The sequence below is a fragment of the Mustela nivalis genome, assembly GCF_964662115.1.
Source record: "Mustela nivalis genome assembly, chromosome: 17".
NCBI classification, from domain to species: Eukaryota; Metazoa; Chordata; class Mammalia; order Carnivora; family Mustelidae; genus Mustela; species Mustela nivalis.
In genome coordinates, this window is record NC_139036.1 from 11,736,657 (window position 1) to 11,759,622 (window position 22,966).

The following is a 22,966-nucleotide window of genomic DNA, read 5'->3' on the forward strand; positions in this document are numbered from 1 at the left end:
GAGGACCGTCACCTTCTGTTTTCCTAGAGAGTGGTTCCACCATCCGCCTGTGTGTTCACCTGGGTTCCCACAACCCACACCCACTCACATCAGGAAACTGGAGCCAGGGTCTGGGGTTCCCACATTGCCAGCCAGGGATTGCTGTCTTCTAAGACAAGACCCAGGAGATGCACTGATTTCCTGACCCACACTCAAAGGGCAGATGCACGACTCTGCTCACAGAGACAGCACTTGATAGTTTGTGTATGTGTTCAAAGCCCTTTGCACATGTTAAGAGTCAAATGTCGTCACTGGGGAAACAGGCTGGGAGGGGTTCATGACGGCCTGGGGCAGGGCTAGGCCTAGAGCCAAAGTATCAGGAGCCTCCAGCCCTGGCCATTCCCTGGGTCCTACATCTCTCCCTGAGGTTTCTCTCTCTGTTTACTTGCCCCCTTTGAACCCCAGGATGCCATTGACTTCTTGCCCTCCTAGGCCCAGCTCAAGAACACCTCCCCAAGGCTTCCCTCAACTCAGATTGTCCAGGGACCTTAGAGAGGTTGCTTGGTGTTCATTCCTGACTCACTCAGGCAGCCCTACTCTCTAGGAGCAGGGACTCTGTGGCACGAATAGCGATGTGTCCCTGTCTCCTTCCTCTCCTTCCTCTGGAGGGTAGATTCACTCATGAAGTTTCTGTATCTAATCTTCTGCCCAGCTGCCCTGCAAAGGGAAATCAGGCCCTGCCCAAAGATCCAGAGGCAGGACTGACTATGTGATTTGTGGGGCTCAGTGCAAAATGAAAATGTGGATCCCTTGTTTAGCAATTAAGAGTTTCCTAGCAGGGACAGCAGAGTATGAAAACGAAATGCAGGGCCTTTCTGGGCACGGGGGTTCTGTGCAGCTGCCTAGGTGCTATGTCTGGAAGAGACAAAACCCACCTTCAGGAGCTCCTGGGTTTTATTTCTGGGAAGGGCAACATTTGGTGCATAGTTCACAGTAGGAGCCAAGGATGGGCAGAAGGCTTCTTCCTTCTGCACAGTCCATCCGGGAGGCCTCTCAGATCCCAAAACCATTCCATACGCCTCATCTCCCTGGGCACCCGACTGGCTCCTTGAGGTGGGCCAGGCAGGGGTGAGGGCCCCATCTACAGATGAAGACCCCGAAGGTCTCTAAAAGCCTGACTGTCTAGCTGGTTCCATCATGGCGGTCAGAGCATGGAGCGGAGATGGGCTTGGAGGGTTGGCTAGGAGACAGGCCAGCTTTGCTACTCCCATCAGCTGCTGAAGCTCATAACCAGCCTGCACAAGTGCAGCCCTGCCAGTCCACAGCATGGAGCCTCGCAGGTCAAGATTGAGCAGCCAAGGTAAACAGAGGTTTCCTACCTCACAGCCACTCACCCAAGAGGGAATTCCAGGGCAAGCCCTGGCACACTTCTCACTGGCTCAGGGAGGCAGCTGCCAAAATGCCCAAGGCCTCACCCTGCCCCCTCCATCGGCCCCTGTTGTGCTATTCCCCATGCCTCCCACACTGTACCCCACAGAGGGGTAGGAGAGACTCTGTTGGGGGCTCACTGGGAGGAATGGAAGGGCAAAATTAGGAAATGAAGACCTAATCCGCACACAAAGAGCTGAACCCTGGGAATTTTACTCATCATAACCCCAAACCGGAAACAACCAAAATAACCATCAACAGGAGACGGACAAGCTGTGGTATGCCCACACAACAGAATACTGCTCAGCAATCAAAAGGAGCAGACTACAGCTCTATGCCGCAGCGTGGATGAAGCTTAACCCCTTGTGCTGAGTTAAAGAAGCTCGTACTGTGCAATTCCACCTCTGTGAATGTCTAGAAAAGGCAAAGCAAATCTGTAGTGACAAAACAGACCAGTGATTGCCTGGGTCGGGGAGGGATTGGCAGCGAAACAGCAGGTGCGAACATTCTAGGGTGACAGATGATGATGCCAGGGGTTATATGCATTTGTCAAAACTCATTAAACTGTGTGTCTACAATGGGTACATTTTACTGTACATCAATTATACCTCAATACAGCTTGATTTAGAAGAAAAGAAAGAGGTAGGAGCCAGAGGAGGGGGGTGGGCATGTGGCTGTCATGGGGGTTAGAGGTTTCAGCAACCTCAGGAGGCAAGGAGGCAAGCCTCCCAAGGGGTGTTCAGTGTTTGAGGGGCAGGGAGCTGGATGAACCCCAAGGAGTCCCCACATTCCAGGGACAGGAAGAGGACGGGGACCAAGAGGAAATGTCCCAAAAGGATGGAGGAGAACCAGAGGGTTGTGATGGCTCAGATGCTGGGGAGAAGGAGCTCATAGTTGGGGGTGGGGATGGTTAGAAAAGGCCGGAGGAGCTGTGCAAGGTCTAGGCAAGAGGAGAAACAAAGCACAAGGACCTCTGTTGCAGCTTCCCTATAGATCCCCATTCCCACAACCTCCCTTTGACAGTCTCTGTTAGGCTGACCCAGGGCCCTACTCTAGCCAGCATCTAAGGGGCTGAGTGGCACTGAGTGAGCCCTGGGACACTGACATGCCCAGCGTGGGGAATTGGACTGAAGTCTGCAAGCAGAGGTGTCATCCCCACAACCTTGGGATGCCGAATGGCTAAGGAGACCCACTGGAATCTGTGCCAACCCCCTTGAGGGCCTGGGTTGGCCTCCAGGGTGGACACAGGCCCCCTCCACACTCCACAGAACTGCTAAATTTAGCCAGGCAGAGAAGGCTGTCCTGGGTCTGAGGGCTTGGCAGCATTGCCTTGTCTCCCTACAAGGTCTGGCCCACTACCGGAGCTGGCCACTCGGCCTTTGGGCTTATAAGGCAGGTCTAGCAGCTCTCAAGTGCTGGAGTCTTGGGGTGGGCTCTTGGCCAAACTCTCAGACTTTGGGGAGCCTCCTTTCCAGCCACAAGCAGACATGGAAGCTATTTGGGCAAGCCACTCAATTTCTAGAGCCTCAGTTTCCCTATCTGTAAAATGGAGGTTCCAGTACCTACTTCAGGGGGACTGTTTTAAAAAAGAAATCTGCTCAGTATGAAAGTACTGTGTCCTCTGTAAACTCTGACCCTGGCCCTGCTCATCTTTGTACCACCCCCTGACGATGCCTAGAATAATCACAGATGTCTGTTCTTGGGGATGCCAAGAGTTGGGGCAAGGAGGGAAAGCATAGGCCTGGATGGAAAGGTGTATTTTAGAATCAGTGAAAGAGGTATTGGTCCTAGCAGCTGCCTGTTGTACTCTGGCAAAGTTATTAGCAAAAAAAAGAGATTTATAATTGGGAAGATGAATATAATTGCTCTTATTTCTTTTTATTTTGGGCATGCTTTGGATATGACCATCCCAAATGAGATAGTCCCCCATGATAGTCTGTTTGCTAACTGTCAGGGTCAGAACTGAGGCTCTAACAGGAGCACAGGAGCACACACAGGTGTGTGTTTCCAAGCAAGGGTGTCTGAGTATCTAAGGAGACCCATCGGAGCCTTGTGCTGAACTGCTTGAAGACCTGGGCTGGCCTTTGGGATGGGCATAGGCCCCTCTGTGGTCCAGTGGTTGCTAAATTTAGCCAGGCAAAGGAAGCCATCTTTCCATCAGTCCATCTGTCAGAAGCCTGGCTCCTTGGAAGTGGGGAGAGGGGGTGATGGAGGAGGTGGATGAGATCATGGTGATGATGTGAAAAGGGCAGGTGCAGATTGGAGAATGACTGTCTGACTTCCTTTCCTCTCCTTCCTCCCCTCTGCCCACCTCATCTAGTGCCTGTTACCCTCCTGAATGTTCAGGAATCATGGGTGGAGGGGGACACAGAGACAGCTCCTGTACAGCGTTAGCACCCACCCCCATGCTTGATTGCGAGCAATTCACGTCCTGGGACCTGCTATCCCAAGAGCCATGGGATCACCTGGAAAGGGAATAGGCCGTTTTTTCTGGGATCAAGACCAGGCCAAGAGGACATGACACCCACAGGCCTGGCTCCTAGCATCTCTGGATTTTTTTCTTTAGAAAGCCCAGGATATGGTTCTGACCTGCCCCTCTTGAAGGTAATGTTGCACAGACAGTTGGGCCTGATTGATGAGGCTGATCTGTTTGAGTGGGGAGATTGGTCTAGGGGGCTGACGGGGCCATGGGCTTGCCCTCTGTGGAGGCCCTTGCTACCAGGAAAGCAGCTCTACTCAGACAGGCAGCTGGGATTTCCAGCCCCAAAGCCTGGCTCCTTGCCTAGAGCAATTTCCCAGTTAAAGGCTTGCCAGGAAGAAGATTCCTATCAGCCTTCATAGTGAGGCACCTTGGACCGCAGGGGAGTTTCCCACACCCCCGGGGGACACCCAGCCTCCATCTCCCATCTCCAGAGGAAGCCCCAAGAACACCTGGCAGGGTTGATGGCCAACGAGGGAGGCCTTCCTGCTTCAAGTTGAGGCCTCTAGTACTGCTTAGAGTGAGCTTGGGCGATTCATTTCTCCTCTCTGAGTTCATTGCTTCATCTGCAAAATAAGGCATTGGGTCAGGGGAGACCTCCAGCTCTAGGGCTCCAAAAGCAAATGTAATACCTCTGTCCGGCCCCCAGTCCCCTGGGGCCCTTGCATTCATGCCCTGGGCTGTGGTTGAAGACAGGGTCTGCAGAGGGTCTATACCTTAAGATCAATAATAGCCTCAGGATTTTGTCCTCAGTGTTGTTGGGACCCATCCCCTTGGGGCCTCTACCAAGGAGGGGAATCCCATTATCATCCCCATTTCATAGATGAGGATGCAAGCTCAGACTGGTGAGGCAAGTTACCCAAGACCTCGAAGGCAGCTAGCAGCAGAGCCAAGGATATTAACTGAGGCTGTCTGATGTCAATGTCAGGCTTTCCCGCTTTTGTCTCAGGAGCCCAGTGGCAATAAGTGGCCCCTGATTCTTCTAGGCACTTGCCTCCTTCTGCTTGTTTTTTGGGAGGTGGAGATGTGGCTGGGACAGAACAAATGATGGGAGAGAAGAGAGGAGCTATAGAGATGCCAGCCAATGCTAAGGTTGACTGGGCAAAGGCCAGGCTTGGACTCAGGGGGACAGGTGGACGGAAGCTGGGCTATAAGGACAGAGGTGGGGGTCTTGCTGCAGGCACTGGAAGTATCAGACAGCTGATACTTCCAGAAATGGCCCTGCTTCCTCTTCTGCTCTCCTGGCCACAAACCCCCCAGAGACTGAGCTCCCCACCTGGGGACACAGGTAGAACGGGGAGGATGTTTGGATTTCGGAATGGGTCCCTGGTTTGGGGAAGGCTTCAGCCTGAGGCCACTCCACCCAAGTCCTGGCCTTGTTCTGTTCCCCCAGGTTCATGGGGGTCTGACAGCTTTATCTTTGCCTTGTGACGGGTGGCCCGTGGTTTCCTGCCAACAGCTCCTCTTTCCGGAGGCTCAGCAGGGCCCAGGCGGAGCCAGAAGGAGCTGTGGGGTTGGACTTGGGTGGCCCCAGCAGCCCCGCCCCCATCTATCTTTGGGAATTTATTTGTCCACAGAAGCTGCTGGCCCGCAGTCCATTGCCTGCCAGGGGCCAAGAGCTGCTCTGATCACCCAAGGATTCTATTTTTCAAGCCAAGTGCCTTCAACTGACCCCTGACTCCTGACCTCTGGCCCCAGCTGCCCTATCCTGCCCTACCCTTCCTAAGGGGCCAGGAAGCCCCCCCGGGCTTCCACTGTAGACGTGGGCATTGACACCCGGCTCACCTTAAGAGCAAAGGCTGTGCAAAGGACTCAGTTCTCGGGCCCCAGCCTGGCCCACCATGGCACAGCGACTCCAGGATGAACTGGCTGCTTTTTTCTTTGAGTATGACACTCCCCGAATGGTGCTCGTGCGCAACAAGAAGGTGGGCGTCGTCTTCCGCCTGATCCAGCTTGTGGTTCTGGTCTACGTCATTGGGTGAGTCTGGGCCCCCTACCTGCCACCCTTCTTGTACCAGCTTCCAACCTGGGCCTCTCCTCCAGGCTCTGGGAGGCTCCCATGACCCCAAGGAGCGCCTCTTCCTCTTCCTTGGCTGTCATCCTCCCTAACAGACTGTAGGGTTACTCAGAAGGAATGAAAGCCTGCTAACTCACTGTCAAGATGGGGACAGTTTGGCAGAGAGGGGAAGTCCTGCCCTGGGTCATATGGTGAACAAGAGGCAAAGCCGTTGGGCCCTAAGGAACTGACTCACTATTAACGGTCTCTCAAGTGGTGAGTGGTGCCGGAGGCCAGGGCCCTAGCAAACCACAACCAGACTCCTTCTACTTCTGACCCTCCTTGCCATGCCAGGCAGAGACACACCCCATTTTCAAAGCCAAACCCCATTTTATAGGACAGGCCCTGTTCCCACCTGCCCTGCCTAAATTAGAGGCATCCTCAGATACTTGAAACCCCCAGAGTAAAGAAACTTCCAAATTCAGAACATCTGGTACCTTAATGGTGGCCTGTCAGGCAGGGATTGGAGGTCAGTTCTGGTCCCAGGGATGACTGCTCCTCTCTAAGCATCTTGAGACCTGTCCCACTGTCCCAGGAGAGCAGAAGCAGAAGTAAGGTAGTGCTCCACTCCAGTCTGGCCAACCTGGGAGCCAGGACAGGCCTGACCATGGCTTACACATATGTGTGCTTCCGTGAGCACACATGTGCATGGTGGTGTGTATAAGGATGTGTGTCATACCTGGAGCTCTGTGTGGATGCACGTGTTCTGTGTCTGGGCACATGCCTACGGGGTGGCTGCTGGGTGTTTCCCTGTGTCTGAGTACCCACATGTGTATGTCTTGTGGCTAAGGTGATTGGGCGCCTGATGTGGGTGCCCCGGCGGTGGGGGGGCATCATGTCTACTCAGGGTGATACAGCAGAGGGTTCTTGGAGCTCCCAGGGCCAATGAAGGAGTTTCAGCTCCTGCTGAGGGGGTTTGGGGGCACCCGGCAGAATCACTGTGCTGTGGGATTCTGAGGGCCCTGTCCCTCTCCTGTCCATGTCCCCATTTTTGCTGTGGGACTAGAGCCCAGCGTGGGCTGACTAGGAGGCCAGACAGCGACCATATCATTCTGGTCCCTCCAGGGCCTGTGATATCCAAAACATCTCTCCCTCTACCCTGTCCGGCCCCCAAGGCCTCAGAGCTGCTCAGGTGGAGTCCAAACCAGGACCTAACCCTGTGCCACTTTTCAGCCTCTGCTTCCCTCCCGTTCACAGACCAATTTGACATCTGTAATGCCATTTGAGCTTGTGAGGAAAACTGAGGACCAGAAAGGAGTAGTGGTCACATAGCAAGTCCCAGCTAGAACTGAGGCCTCTTGACCCCCAGTCCTCAGCACTGCCTTCTCCTTTCCCACCTCACTAGGGCTCTGAGAACGTTAAAATGGGACACTGATGCTCTGATACCAAGCACAGGATGGGCCTAAACGCTCAGCATTAGCTGCATTCCTGACCTTCTAGGCCAGCCCAGGCCTAGCCCATGCTTCACCAGAAGAGGCTGGAGAATATTGTCCTCACTGTGGCCCTATTGCCCCTTATTTCTGCTTTAAGTCAGCAGTGGGAGCAGGGCCAGGGCCCTCTTGTGCATTGGTGACAGACTGTGAGAGGGAAAGTGACAGCCCCCCCACCCCACTCCTCATATCCCGCAAGCCAACATCCGGTCCTGAACACATACCTCCAGTAACAGAGACCTGCCTTCCTCCCTCCTTGCCTTCCTCCCTCCAAGGATAGTCTACTCGGTTTCCACATGGATGTGGCCTCCTCAGGGTTGGTGAGGCTCAGAGACACTGGGTGATTTAGTCTGGATCTCACAACCAGAAAGAGGCTGAACCAGATTTGAATCCAGCTGCATGGCTCCAAATTTGGCCTTCATAGCCTGGAAGGGAAACATCCTGGGAGTGGGGCATTGACATGCCCAAGTCATACAGTGGAGAGCGGAAGGCAGGGTCCCCCACAACACCCACCCCCTCACAACCCCACCCTCAAGCCCAGACTTTCTGTTCTGACTATAACTCTTGCTGTCTCTAGCATCCTTGTCTGGCCTCTGCCCGCTGCTTTGCTGACTGCTCAGTTGCAGACAGAAACCGGCCTGGACTTGGTCTCACTCTCCTGAGTTTTAGTTTTCCAACTGTTCCATGGACCAGGGTTTGGGGGGAACCCTCTAAAGATGCTGTACACAGGCTTGTTTCTGAGGAGGGATGCCTTTCCTTAATTAGCCCTCTTCCCAAGGCCCCTGTCCGTCTGAATGTCTGGTCCTGTGGGTGCTGCAGGGTACAAAGGCGAGAATGGGAGGAGAGCCAGACTCCCGCATTCCAGAGACAGAGGCACCAACAAGATGGAGGGTGGGCAGACACAAAGACAGAACCAGACAGAGGGACAGACACTGACATACAACCACTCAGGTGAAGAGAGAGGTCCTGAGACTGAGAGATGGCCAATTACTAAGAGGCAGAGAGGTTGATGGTGAGAACCCAAGCAGACACTGAGAAGGCAAACTGAAGCTGTGTTCTCTATCAGTCACACTCTTCTGGGGAGTCCATGGCAAATGGAGGGAGCAAGTGGGCCTTGAGGCCCTGGTGGTCTGAGCTAAGATCACACTCTTTTTGTCTCAGATTGGTTAATTTGCAGTCAGAACCGTCTCCTGGGAGGTGATGAGCTCTCTGTAACTCAGTATAGAGGCAGTATACATGGGCTGTCATCCATGACCTAACAGGCCCAAACAAGGAGTGTACTGGGATATATCCCTGCCTGGAGAGCTCTGGTTTGGGGAGGACAGAGGTCTGGCTGTGGTATACAGGGGGTCCCAATGGGATTTGTGAATGCTACGTGGTAAATGGAGCCTGTAAACCTTCCTGGAAGAGAAAACAGTGTGGTGGAACCAGCCTTGAGCAAAAAAGCCTGGGGGCTATAAGCCAGGCAAGCCTGCTCTTGGCTTTCTCTTTGCCACTACCCCCTCCTCCCTCATCTACCTCCACACAGAGCTCTCGAGTTTGCATGCTTCTGAGATGTTTAAATGGGTCCCTCAGCATACCAATCAGGAATAAGGATAGATACAAATTATTGATCGGAAAAAGACATCCAGGGCACCTGGGTGGCTCAGTGGGTTAAGCCGCTGCCTTCGGCTCAGGTCATGATCTCAGGGTCCTGGGATCGAGTCCCGCATCGGGCTCTCTGCTCAGCGGGGAGCCTGCTTCCCTCTCTCACTCTCTGTCTGCCTCTCTGCCTACTTGTGATCTCTCTCTGTCAAATAAATAAATAAAATCTTTAAAAAAAAGAAAAAAAGAAAAAGACATCCAGGGACATTTCTACAGCATCTTCTCTGTGCCTATTGCTGTGCCAGGATCCATGCAACAGAGGTGCGGTACAAGGTGACCAAAGGACAAGTGAGGCGTGGAGGGTGAGTTATCCAGTATTCCTTTGGTTCCTAGAGAAGAGTGGGGCTATCGAGTGGTTTATGCAACTGAAAAAAAAAAAAAAAAATCAGTAAAGGCTTCAGGCCTGGCCAGCTCCTCCATGCTGAGGGCACAGGAAGAGCAAGTTCTGCAGGGAGATGGGGAATTCAGGTGGGTCCCATTTGGGTTCTCCAAAGAAGCTAGCCAGGATTTTCTCTTCTTCCCAGCTCTACTATCTTCTGGGCTTCATTCTTAGGCAGTCTCTCTGTCCTCATAGTGACAAAATGACCACCAGCATCTGCAACCTGACATCTCACCAGCTTAGCCATCTCTAGGGCATAAGACTATCTCTTTTTCCAGACTTCCAGCAAAACTCCCAGATCTAATTCTTACTGGCAGGGATCAGACCAAATGCCTACTACAAAACCGATTGTTATGGCCAAGGAAATGAAAAACCCTTGTTGGTAGGTAGAGTCTCGTCGTGTGTCTACGTGGTCCAGGTACTCCTGCTGGAAATCCGAGAGCGATCAAAGGCTCTGGGGCAGGAAAAGAGCAGTAAAAGATTCACTAAGGGGGCGCCTGGGTGGCTCAGTGGGTTAAGCCGCTGCCTTCGGCTCAGGTCATGATCTCAGGGTCCTGGGATCGAGTCCCGCATCGGGCTCTCTGCTCAGCAGGGAGCCTGCTTTCCTCTCTCTCTCTGCCTGCCTCTCCATCTACTTGTGATTTCTCTCTGTCAAATAAATAAATAAAATCTTAAAAAAAAAAAAAAAAAGATTCACTAAGGTTAGGCTGTGGAGCATGAAAGGACCCAAGGGAAAGGAGGTGGAAGAGTGAGTACAGCCACTGATTCAGGCCTCTGAATGCCAGGCTGAAAAACATGAGCTTTCTCCTACAGATTTTGGGGAGCCATAGAAGGATGTCTAGCAGGGGAAGGCCCAGGGCAAGCAGGGGATGGGGAGGGAGCAGGAGGGCAGGAGGACGCCACGCCAAGGCAGAAGCAGTGAGCATGGAAAACAGAAGTAGTCATCCTGGTGAGCCCCACACCAGGGAGGTGTGTGTGTGTGTGTGGAGGGGGTGCCCACTGCTTAGTTTCTGCCCAATATTGCTGCAGCAGTTCACGGCCCAGCACAGCCAGAGTTTTTGACTTCTTAAGAGCAGTGAGAAATTGGAATTTATGAGCAAAAGGAGCCTTTTGGTATTTAGAGGTTGGTGAGTCATTAAAAAAATGTTTAAACATGAATTGTCAGCCTAATTTATCTGTAGACAACATGTAGACTAATCTCCAAACACTCAGTGTGGGGCCCAGCTCTAAACTCAATCCCTCCCGGGCCTGGAGTCTGGTCTTGCCTCTTCCCAAGGCTGCTGTGCCCCGTAGCATCTGCCTGGTCTGGTTAGCTCCTGCCCATGGTTGCACCTTGTGTCCCCACCAGCCATAACATACCGTCGCATCCCCACACCAGTTGCCCTGGCATCTGCCCCAGCTCCTCTGTGTCTCAGCCTCTCACAGAAAAACCCCTTTTGGTCCTTAGATGAAAGCCAAGAGAGGGCCACAAAGAATGTGGGGATAATAGGAAATTAGGGTGTGAGGCTTTGAGGAGGATGGGGTAGGCATAGTGCCATCCTCCAAGACGAGGGCACCAGAGGGGCAAGTTCTGCAGGGGACATGAGGCACTCAGGTTGTTATTAGTGAAATGCTGTAACATTCACCCTTTAGGAATATTCAGTTCAGTGCTTGTTTGTATAATCACAAAGTTGTGTCACCATCACCACTATCTAGTCCACAACGCGTCACTACTCCAGAAAGAGACTCTGTACTCCTTAGCAATAACTCCTCATTCTTTCTCTCTACAGCCTGCTTTGCCTGCTCTGGATATCTCATAGAAATAAAATCATATGTGGCCTTTCGTGTCTGGCTTCTTTCACTTGGCATAATATTTGTAAAGTCCTATGTTTGTCATAACATGTGTCAGGAGTTCCTTCCTTTATATGGCTGAATACTATTTCATTGTATAGATATGTCACATTTGATTTATCTGTTCATTGGTTGATAGTGATTTGGGTTGTTTCCAGTTTTGCTTCTTATGTATAATGTTTCTGTGAACACTTGTGTACAAGTTTTTATAAGAAAGTATTTTCAGTTCTGTTGGGTATTTTGCTGAGTCAAGTGGTAATTCCATATTTAACTTCTTGAGGAATTGCCAGGTTGTTTTGCAAGGGTTTGAGCTGAGTTTGAGGTACCTGCGGTGAGGGTGATGATGTCTACGGTGAGGGACCAGGGAGGGAGAAGGAATGGGTATCACAAAACATTGTGTCATACAGAAATGTATTTAAGACTGTTGAGTGCAGAATTTTGGTTGGCTTTGTTCACTTCTGTATTTTTAGTGCCCAGAACACTGTTTGGCACATAATAAGGACTCAATCAATAAATACTTGTTGAATCACCAAATGAATGTGTGGAATGAGATCTCCAGGGAGAGTGCAGAAGTGGAGATAAAAATCTGGGGCTGAGAAGCCAGGGGAATGGGGGACAGGTGAACATATTAAGGGGAATTGCAGACTCAAGACAGTGAAAATAAGAGGATTATTTATTATGTGCCTACTGCATGCTAATTTCCTTAAGAAGAACTCATGGGAAATCCCCCAGTCATTTAGACTTGCTTTCTTCCTGCAACCCAGCCCATAGCTCAGTACATAGGAGGGTCTTGCTCATATTTATTGAATGAAAAGCAGCATTTTTGAGGTAAGTGCCCACATCTGTTTTACTGAGAAAGCCAGGACTCAGAGAGGTTTAGCCTTTAGCCTGGTGAGGCTAAAGTCACACAGGTGGTGAGTGGCAGTGCTGATACCTGAATCATGGCTTCTGTTAGGGGCCACACTCTTGGTTACACTCTTGGTTACTCAACTATATAGAGAGGTTCAGAACATGGTGAAGCTCCCCAGAATCCCCAACAGCTCCTCTAAGCTTGGGCATGGAGTCAGGATCCTCCTTGGAGGAAAGAGGCTGAGGAGGGTAGGGGTAGGTGATGCGCCCAGTCTCCCTGATGATAAGGCTGGAATCACTTAGGACTGGAAGCCTTTGTCCTGCCTTGCCTGGTGCCATCTGGGACCTGCAGGGGGCAGCAGTGACCATGTTCAGGGTTGGGAAGGGCCCCTCCTGCGCCAAGCTAGGGGAGAAGCCTGGAGAAGATAAAGTGGAGACCATGGGAGGGGAGAGGAAAATTTGGGTGGGCTGACTTCCTGGAGCCTGGGGCTGGGAGACCACCCTCAGAGACCTAGCACTGACTCTGAGATTAATATGTCCAGAGAACTGCAATGAGATCTGAGCTCTGGGACACAGGAGAGGGTCTTTGAACTCTGCTTGGGCAGTCAGAGCCACAGATTTCCCCCAGAGATACAGAGCTACACACTCTGATGGGTACCACAAATGGTCACACACACTCAAACACAGTCACACTGCATCTCCATTCAGTCTTTTTTTTTTTTTTTAATTAACATTTAATGTATTATTTGCTTCAGGGCTACAGGTCTGTGAATCATCAGGCTTACACAATTCACAGCACTCACCATAGCACATACTCTCCCCAATGTCCATAACCCAGACACCCTATCCCTCCCCCTACCGCCCTAGCTACCCTGAGATTTCCTGAGATTAAGAGTGTCTTATGGTTGGCCTCCCTTCCCCATCCCATCTTGCTTCATCTTTTCCCTCCCTACTCTGCACGACCCCCCTGCCCTGCCTTTCAAATTCCTCATATATCAGAGAGATCATATGATAATTGTCTTTCTCTGATTGACTTATTTCCCCTAGCATAATACCCTCTAGTTCCATCCACATCATTGCAAATGGCAGGATTTCAGGGTGCTGTTTTTTTTTTTTTAAAGATTTTATTTATTTGTCAGAGAGAGAGAGAGGGAGAGCGAGCGAGCACAGGCAGACAGAATGGCAGGCAGAGGCAGAGGGAGAAGCAGGCTCCCTGCGGAGCAAGGAGCCCGATGTGGGACTCGATCCCAGGACGCTGGGATCATGACCTGAGCCGAAGGCAGCTGCTTAACCAACTGAGCCACCCAGGCATCCCCAGGATTTCAGAGTTTTTGATGGCTGCATAGTATTCCTGTGTGTGTGTGTGTGTGTGTGTGTGTGTGTGCGTGTGTGGATCTCACATCTCCTTTATCCATTCATCTGTTGATGGACATCTAGGCTCTTTCCATAGTTTGGCTATCGTGGACATCATACAGTCTTTCCTGAAGGAAATACCCAGGACTCTCAGTTGTAAACAACAAAAACCAAACCCAAACTGCCTTAAATAAAGAAGGGAATTTATTAGCTTGTGTAACAGGAAAGTCCAGAAGTAGATTTTTTTTTTTTTAACATGAGTCAGGCTTGGCTAGATCCGGGTCCTCAACCATTGTCAGGAGACTGCCCTCTTCCATCTCCTGGCCTAACTTTCCTCGAAGTTGGCTTCATTCTTAGACTTATCTCTCTGTGAGATAGCAAGATGATGAGCCATAGTTTTGGTCTTATGGCTATTTTGCTTAGTTACCTAACAGAAAGGATTCTTTCCCAATAATTCCCAGAAAAATCCTAGCCTCATTGCTGAAACTCCCCAGGTTGTGTGTCCATCTTTGGACCTATCCTTGTTGCTAGGGGCAATAGAACAATGGTTGGCAAATCTTGGTAATGTGCCCCACCCTCCCTACACCCAAAGCTAGGAGGGAGGTTAATTTTATTGACTCTCCCAGACAGAAAATGGAGAACCCAAAGGAATAGGGGTTCTTCATGCTAGGAAGGGAAGGCCAGAATTTTCTAGGAAAGCTGGGAGGCGGGGCGCCAGGGTGGCTCAGTAGGTTAAAGCCTCTGCCTTCGGCTCAGGTCATGACCCCAGGGTCCTGGGATGGAGCCCCACATCGGGCTCTCTGCTCAGCAGGGAGCCTGCTTCCCCCCCTCTCTCTGCTTGCCTTTCTGCCTACTTGTGATCTCTGTCTGTCAAGTAAATAAATAAAATCTTTAAAAAGAAAAAAGAAAGAAAGAAAGTTGGGAGGCCTCCATCCTGAGACACTCCACAAGGGCCTCAACTGGGGCCACATAATGCAGAGAGCCACTTACCCCCTCTGTTTCCTTCCTGTCCCCCTTGCCAGGAGCTCCCAGCGTGGCTGAGATAATCATAGCTAATCTCTATGGAGTGCTTACTGCATGCCAGTCCCCGTTCTAAGTGATTTACATGCAGTAAGTCACAGCAAGTACAAATAGTACTATTATTGTTATTCTCATTTTACAGATGAGGAAACTGAGGCAGAGAGGGATTGAATAGCTTATCCAGAATCATGCAGCCCATGAGTAGTGTAGCTGGGATTCCAATCCATCCTCTCGGGCAACAAAGGCCAGGTTTTCAGCCATCATGCTCTGCTAGTTCTCAGTGGAAGAATCTCAAGAAGGAAGGAACACTCTGGGCTTGAGGATTATGGTCCAAGAAGCTTGGTCTCTAGGCCTCAGCAAATCCTGCTCTTGGAAAAGGATCTGAAAGAGTCCTTCAGTGGATCTCCTCTCCAGGAATGAGTATTTTCCTAGTAAAAAGACGGGGGGAACGTTAGGTACAGGCCAGCCCGGGGAAGCAGGTGAGGCTTTCCTGCCCCCAGCCCAGATGTAGCTTTAGAAGCAGAGAATGGCTCAGAGACTCATCTGGAGAGGGGAAGGGAAAATATTTGAAATGTCTAGCTGGTGCCAGAAAGGACAGCAGCCCGTATAACCTCATGCCATCTTTGAGTGGCCTGGCCCAGCTCTGACTCCTTTAACCCCCAAAACACCCCACAGGTGGGTGTTTGTCTACGAGAAGGGCTATCAGACCTCAAGTGGCCTCATCAGCAGCGTGTCTGTGAAACTCAAGGGTCTGGCTGTGACGCAGCTTCCAGGTCTGGGCCCCCAGGTCTGGGATGTAGCTGACTACGTCTTCCCCGCCCAGGTAAGCTTACTCAGGGGTATACATTCCACCCACAGGGCCTGGCTCAGCGTGGGGGTTGGACTCTGTCCAATCTCCATAGTGGATTAGTGCAGCTCCCATCTCCCTCTGGGCCTCGGCTTCCCTGACTGTCAATGAGGGGCAAAAATAGATTGTAGTAGCAACCCATTCTGATGTCACGGGGTACGGAGGCTGCTGGGTACCAGGTGGATTCCAGGGGCTTGTTGGGCCAGTGTTTGTGTTCTCAGGCTGTTCTCCCAACTCAGAGCTCTGTGCTTCCCTCCCCTACCCCTCATTTCCAGGGGGACAGCTCCTTCGTGATCATGACCAATTTCATTGCGACCCCCCACCAGGCTCAAGGCTACTGTGCAGAGGTGAGGACCGCCATCCGTCTCCTCTCCCTGCTCCTTACAGGGGAAAATATCATGGAAGAGGAAATTGCCTTGGGCACTGAAGACAGGCTTTCTCAGGGCAAAGCTATGGTGGAATTTTAGGCATCGATTCACACAAAGTAACAGTCTGCTATTGATAGTGATGCTTCCCTCCCAGCTGTGTGTCAAGCAAGATGCTGAACCACGGTGCCCACCCAATCCACAAGCCCTAACGTCTCTGGTCCCTGCCAGGTGACACTGGCATAGCTTGGCATGAGCCCAGAGGGGTCCTGGGAGGGTACTGGGGAAGGAAGCTGAAAGCAAAGTTCACCCCAAAGCTAACACTGCCTCATGATTTCCCTAGGGCTCTGGTGGTGGGAGGGGCTCTCCTTAGGACACTACTGAGAGGCCTGGGATCAGCCACTCTCCCTTCCCCTAGCACCCAGAAGGGGGTACATGCACAGAAGACAGTGGCTGCACTCCAGGGAAGGCAGAAAGGAAGGCCCAAGGTAAGGTTGGCCTCCTCCTGTCCCCCTGCACAAGCCCTGTTCAGCTCCAGGCTTCCACCACCAGGAAGTCCCTCCTGCTCTCTCCCTTCCTGCCGTTCTAACCTTGGCCTGCCCTGTGCCAGACCCAGCCACATTTCTGTCCTCAGGCTTCTGCTTTTGCTGTCCCATCACTGGGGGCTCTCAGGGATGAGGGGCCTCCTCTCCGTCCCCAGCTTGGAGTGGACACCCATGGGTTCCTCCTTTGCTCCAGGCATACGCACAGGCAAGTGTGTGGCTTTCAATGACACTGTGCGGACATGTGAGATCTTTGGCTGGTGTCCTGTGGAGGTGGATGACAACGTCCCACGGTAATGCCTTATCCATCCAGGTAGCTGGGAGCAGGTTCCCCGGCCCAGACAAAGGGGCATCTGGATCCATGTTCTGGAAAAGATCTGTCCTCCCTTCTTCCAGCTCCACACTTACCCCATCTGTATGGTCCAAGCCAATGATCCCTCTGGCCCCTGGTCAAGGGACCTGAGAGTCCATCATTACAGCACATCCATGGCCCCCCACCCCCGCCACCACTGCAGGGCACCAGGGAGATCCCATGGGTTCTCATACCCCCATACCCATGACAAACACTGTTGGGCACATGGGGGACTCCCGAGGAGAGGAGAGTAAGTGAGGACGGTGTCCTCCAGCCCTGCCCTTCTCCAAGAGGCCGAGAACTTCACACTCTTCATCAAGAACAGCATCAGCTTTCCACGCTTCAAGGTCAACAGGTTTGTGGGAAAAGGGGGCAGAAACACAGGCACCCACCTCCCCCCTCCAAGGCTGGCTCCAGCTAGTCTCAACTGTCTCTGTCACCTTCCCCTTTGACTGATTTCACTTTGGGGGAAGAAGCCTGAGCCGGGCTCCTGGGGTGGGCCACCTTTAGTCTCAAGGGCTGTGGAAGGGGGGTTTGTGGAGCTTGTGAGGAATCTCCAGAGCTTTGGGACATGGCGGTCCCCATCCCCCCGCCACCCCGCTGGCATCCTGCCGCTACCAATGTTCTCCACCCCTATGTAGGCGCAACCTGGTGGAAGAGGTGGATGCGGCCTACATGAAGACCTGCCTCTATCACAAGATCTCGCACCCACTGTGCCCCGTGTTCAAGCTCGGCTATGTGGTACAGGAGTCAGGACAGAATTTTAGCACCCTGGCTGAGAAGGTACGGTGCCAGGTTAATGAGGAGGGCTAGGTCCTGGAATCAGCAGGTCAAAGAAGGCTTTTCCATCCCAGGTAATGCCATCTCAAGCCTCTCAGGTATGGGCTGAGTATCTATATGGATTTAGTCCCTAATAGGGGGGAGTCCTGAGGGTCAGGCCTGAGTCCTCAGCAGAGGAGGGGCCCAGAATGAATGGTTATGGGCAGACATTTTCACCCGGATGTTTGCTGAGGTCACACTGTTTTTTAAATATGGGATGAAGGCAGCTTGAATTCCATGCTCTATGGCCCTGAGAAGGCCTGTGCCCTGCTCAGGAATCTTGAAAATTCCAGAATCTGGGGCATCTGGGTGGCTCAGTGGGTTAAGCCGCTGCCTTCGGCTCAGGTCATGATCTCAGGGTCCTGGGATCGAGTCCCACATCGGGCTCTCTGCTCAAGGGGAGCCTGCTTCCCTTCCTCTCTCTCTGCCTGCCTCTCTGGCTACTTGTGATCTCTCTCTCTCTCTCTCTGTCAAATAAATAAATAAATTTTTTTTTTAAAGAAAATTCCAGAATCTGGGATCTGTACAGTCACCTGGGGTTCCAAGAGAAGCACTACCTTGTAAGGAGCACAGACCTGTCTGACTGAGTTCAGATCCTGGCTCTGCTCCTAACGAACAATGTGGTCTCAGACTAGTTAGTCTCTTACCTTGAGTGTGTCTGAGCTTTTGCACCTACGTAGTGGGGATAATAATAGCACCAGGCTTGTGGGGTTGTCTCAAAGATCAAGTGGGTTCATGCATAGGATGGCGCTTCAGTACTGCCCAGCGTGTGGTGACTCTGGGTACGTGTTCTCACGTGATCATCATCAGCCTTTTCTTATCGTTGCCTATTTAGGGGTGGAAATCAGCTTCTTTTCTGTGATATCACACATACACACAAAACTTGCTCACAACACATTTATCTAAAACAGGGATCAGCAAAGTTTTTCTTTAAAGGGCCAGAGGTTTCCGTTTTGCAGGCCATATGGACTCTGTTCCAACCTTATTCAAGTCAGCTGTTAGAGAGCAAAAGCAGCCACAGAAAATATGTAAACAAGTTTGGCCCTCTGGCCTCAGTTTCCCAAACCCTGGAGGCGGTTTATACTGGAGCAACACTTCCACAACCAGAAAGCTGAATGTTAGACTTTCCCGTTCCTAAAATCTCCCTGCCACCTGTACTAGGAACTTCTCACCTCTCACTATCATCCACAGATCCTTGTATATCTACCTCCTGCCTAGTTGCCCAGCTCCTCTCCTGCTCTGACCACTTCCCAGCTCTCCGGTTGCTCAGCCTACCCCCACCTGTCCCCGATCCTCACCTTGCTCAGAGAAGCTTCACTTTCTCAAGTTTTCTCTTCCTAACCCAGGTCTTTACAGACTCACTCTTTAATTCAACATTATTTACTTGCCTTCCACACTGTAACTTTCAGGAGTTAGCAACAAATGAGACAGACAGCCCCACTCTCACAGAGTTTATAGTCTTAGAAGAGATGGGTTAAGAATCACACAAAATGAATATATGATTTCAAAGTGACAAATGTTCCAGGAGAAACAGAGGGTCTAACAGGCACACGTTTTTAAAGATTTATTTATTTATTTGACAGAGAGACATCACAAGTAGGCAAAGAGGCAGGCAGAGAGAGAGAGCGGAGGAAGCAGGCTCCCTGCTGAGCAGAGAGCCCGATGCGGGACTCGATCCCAGGACCCTGAGATCATGACCTGTGCCGAAGGCAGCGGCTTAACCCACTGAGCCACCCAGGCGCCCCCAGGCACATGTTTTTAGACTAGAGGCAGTCATTAGGGAAGGCCTCTTGGGGAAAGTGACCAAAGGATAAGAAAGGGTCAGCCTCGTGGAGCTGTATATGCAAAGGCCCTGAAGTAGAAAGAACCTGGTATATTCTAGATACCACCAGAAAGTCAGAGTGTGATGGGTGGGAGGTGGGGCTAGAAAGGGCAACAGGACCTCTCAGTGTCTCTTCTCAAACAAAAAAATGCTCCCCACTTCAAGAGATTGCTGGCACCAGCATAAGACAGGAGTTTCTTGATCCTGAAGCCTGGGTTTTAAACACCGGTTTCCTTGCAGGGCGGGGTGGTCGGCATCACCATTGACTGGAACTGTGACCTGGACTGGCATGTGCACCACTGCAAACCCATCTACGAGTTCCATGGACTGTATGAGGACAAAAACCTGTCTCCAGGCTTCAATTTCAGGTGCCTGCCAGGACCCCACCGGTCCACCCTTCCTTGGGCTCCCAGAAGGTTGAGGGTTTTTATGTGGGTCTTGTACTCCCAGAACCCCTTGAGACCCAGTAAGTGTCCCCGGGAAGAAAGCAGAGGAAACTGGGCAACTCCCACTGCAGGGAGCCTGCAGGGAAGAAGACCTTGGCACCCTGAGCCCCCACCCTTTGAGGCCCACCTGGCCAGGACTGGCAGGGGAAATCACTGACATCAAGAGTTAGGGTGAGGATTGAATACAGCATTCCTGGAATGAGGCCTGGGGTGTTGGGGGCATGGGACTGTCCTCACGGACCTCTGAGGGCTCCTGCTGGACTCCAAGAACACTGGACCCAAAACTGTTCTCCACACCTTCTTCTACAACCTCACCCTTTCCCCCAAGGTTTGCCAGGCACTTTGTGGAGAATGGGACTAACCACCGCCACCTCTTCAAGGTGTTTGGGATTCGCTTTGACATTCTCGTGAATGGCAAGGTGAGCGTCCAGTGTGAAGGACAGCCAGAGACACGTTTTTAGTTCCCGTGAGTGCTTGTTGGGTTCCATGGTTATAGACAACAGGAAGTTGACTGGGCTTCATTCAGCAGTTTTACTGCTGATAACCAATGGGCATGATAACCACTGAGGGCAGGTCTTTCCAGCCAGTGACCTCACCTCCTCCACTACCTCCCTCTGTCCAGGGAAGCAGAGCCAAGGTCAAAACCAAGGACTTCTAACCAGCAGCTGAGACCCCACATAGAGCCAGAGCTGTGCGGAGCAGGCTGTGGAGCTGGCTAATGGTGGGGGTAGAGGGTAGAAAGGGGGAGCTCCTTGACCCAAGTCTGGCCTTGGGGTTTCTGAGGAAGGCCTTTTCTACCTGGCTCCTTCTGACTGTTAATCCTTCTTTCCCTGGACCCTGCCACCAGGCTGGAAAGTTTGACATCATCCCCACAATGACAACCATTGGCTCTGGGATTGGCATCTTTGGGGTGGTAAGTGCTAGGGTCACAGGGTCATTGTACTAAGGTCAGTCCCTCCCCTTCCACATCTCAGTGGCAGCTACCACATCCTTACTGAGCCCAGCCCACCACCCCAGACCCACAGTATGTCTGAAGAAACTGAGGCCCAGAGCTGGGGCAGGACCGAAGTGGGAGGGGGTGGTCTTGATCTCCCAAGGGACATGCAATGCCTCATCCCCCCTTCTAGAATATGAGGTCTAGATAGAGCAGGGTCGAGCCAGGCCCCCCAGCCAGAAAGGATTGAAGTGGGACATGGAGGGTTCTGTCCCTGCCCCCAAGATTCCCATGCTCTATCTGCCCCTTCCTTGCCCTCAGGCCACGGTTCTCTGTGACCTGTTGCTGCTCCACATCCTGCCCAAAAGGCACTACTACAAGCAGAAGAAGTTCAAGTATGCAGAGGACATGGGGTCAGGGGCGGTAAGAGATTTCCCTGATTGGGCCTTTCTGAGGCCTTAGGTCCACATGTCCGTGTTGGGGGGCCAGCTGCTTCTCTGAGGCTGACTTTTTGTTCCCTCCAATGCTTACACAGGGCGAGCGTGACCCCGCAGCCACCAGCTCCACCCTGAGCCTGCAGGAGAACATGAAGACATCCTGACCCTTACCCCCTGACTCCTGACTGGACACAGCATGAGGCTTCAGGCAGGGGCCCTGGTGGGGTCCCAACCAGGACAGAATGGTCTCTGCAGGAGCTCTCTGCCCTCTTAGCCAGGCAGGCACTCGGGTCTTGTCAGCTCAGTGGGGACACTGGGAGGGACCTGTTCGAGTCTGGGCTCTGGCCCCAACTCCACAAGCCACAAGGGAGCTTTGCTCCAGCCTCAGCCACTCCTGGTCTAGAGAGCCTGGGGTTGGGCAGGCCTCCTCTCACACTCCTCTATCAGAGCTGTGTGCTTCTCGCTCTGGGTCCTCAAGCACTGCACTGCCTCGTGTCTCTAGGTTCATGCTTTCCCATATGGCAGACACTAGTCACGATGAGATGACCATTTAAATTTATATTAATTTAAACTGAATAAAATAAAAAAATTCAGTTCCTAAAACTAGCCAGCCACATTACAACTGCTAAATAGATACATGTGCCTAATAGCTGCCATATTGGACCACATAGAATATTGCAGAAAGTTCTATTGGATGGATCTGCTTGAGCCCTGTTTCTTACTGGCCCCAGATTTTCCTAGGGAGCTTGTCAACATTGCAGGCACCTGGGCCGACCTCAGATCTCCCCAACCAGCATCTCTAGGGCTGGCCACGGAGATGCAAGGATAGCAAACTCCCCAGGCCATTGTAAAGGCTAAAGTTTAAGAACTGCTCCCGATTGGGTATCAGATTTTGCCTGGGCCTGCCTGACCTGGCAGATGCAGGCTTTGAGTAGGTGTGTGGTGTACTTCCAAGCCACATGGTGTTTCATGTACACACCCTATGTACATTCTCATCTACATGCACAACCCCCTCCCATCCACACTCTGGCTTTGAACAGCTGGGGCCCTGCAAACACAGCCATCTGGACAGACCTATGCCCTCAAGTACAGACACATGGTCCACGCAACAGCACCTCCACAGAGCTAGGCTTCTCCCTAAGTGTGTCAAGCCGGGACAGTCCCTTCTAGCCATGAATCCTCACTCAGCTACCTCGGGTTGGGGTGGAGCCCTGGCCACCCCCTGGTGTGCGCCCCCTGCTTATGGCCCAGCCTCAGCACCCAAGGCCTGACCAATTCTGTCTGAACACAAGGTCTGGGGAAAGTGAGAGGTGGTGTACAATAAAAGGAATGAGGACAGACTTAACGCCTTCTGTACTTTTCCCTGTCTGAAACTAGGCGTCCCCATCTGTGGAATGCAGGGTTGAGCTGAGAGATCTTTGAGGTCCTCTGGATCTCTTGTTAGACAGTGTGGTGAGTCGACACTTAGGCCCTGAGCCCAGCAGGGTCAGTGTTGGAGGTCAGCTCACCTCTGTCCATGGGCCACTGTACCCAAACACTGGAGCTCCTTCTGGTCCTCCATGTACCCCTAACACAGCTTTGAGAGGCTTGGCACTCAGACAAGCAGATATTCTCTGGAGTGGCCTCAGGAAAGCAGGAATAAGAACGGGGCTGGCTGCTCCGGGAGAGAGACTTGAGGGAATCCCAGAGAGGGGAGGAAGGTCTTGAATGGAGATAATGTGGAAGGATTCTCCAGGGGCCCTGCAGTGGGCAAGACCTGCAGTCTGGACCTGTGCCCAGTCAGGGTCTCTGGGAACCCTCCCCCCCCATCACCAAATTCCATTTAGACCAGTGCTCTCCAACAGCAGTGATGGAAACATTCTCTATCTGTGCTTTCCAAAATAGTAGTCACTAGCCACAGGTGGCCACTAAATGTTGAAAACGCGGCTAGTGAAACCAAGGAACTGAATTTTTAA

The 22,966-nt window shown here is 52.0% G+C and overlaps 1 protein-coding gene across 1 annotated transcript; it reads left to right on the forward strand.

The window, feature by feature from the left end:
- The first annotated feature begins 5,443 nt into the window (after positions 1-5,443).
- P2RX1 (purinergic receptor P2X 1) lies at positions 5,444-22,351 on the forward strand. Its single transcript, XM_082705824.1, has 12 exons — positions 5,444-5,864; positions 15,123-15,270; positions 15,570-15,641; positions 16,078-16,147; positions 16,398-16,494; positions 16,828-16,908; positions 17,195-17,336; positions 19,435-19,562; positions 19,969-20,059; positions 20,488-20,553; positions 20,896-20,997; positions 21,110-22,351. The coding sequence occupies exons 1-12, from the start codon at positions 5,728-5,730 to the stop codon at positions 21,173-21,175; spliced, it is 1,200 nt and encodes a 399-aa protein (XP_082561950.1). The 5' UTR covers positions 5,444-5,727; the 3' UTR covers positions 21,176-22,351.
- The last annotated feature ends 615 nt before the right edge of the window (positions 22,352-22,966 follow it).

Excerpts from the sequence above, each read along its gene's own strand:
- P2RX1 (XM_082705824.1), top strand. The coding sequence starts at position 5,728 with ATGGCACAGCGACTCCAGGATGAACTGGCTGCTTTTTTCTTTGAGTAT. Across the intron at positions 16,148-16,397 it reads GGCAGAAAGGAAGGCCCAAG|GCATACGCACAGGCAAGTGT; the intron begins GTAAGGTTGGCC and ends CCTTTGCTCCAG. Across the intron at positions 20,060-20,487 it reads ACATTCTCGTGAATGGCAAG|GCTGGAAAGTTTGACATCAT; the intron begins GTGAGCGTCCAG and ends CCCTGCCACCAG.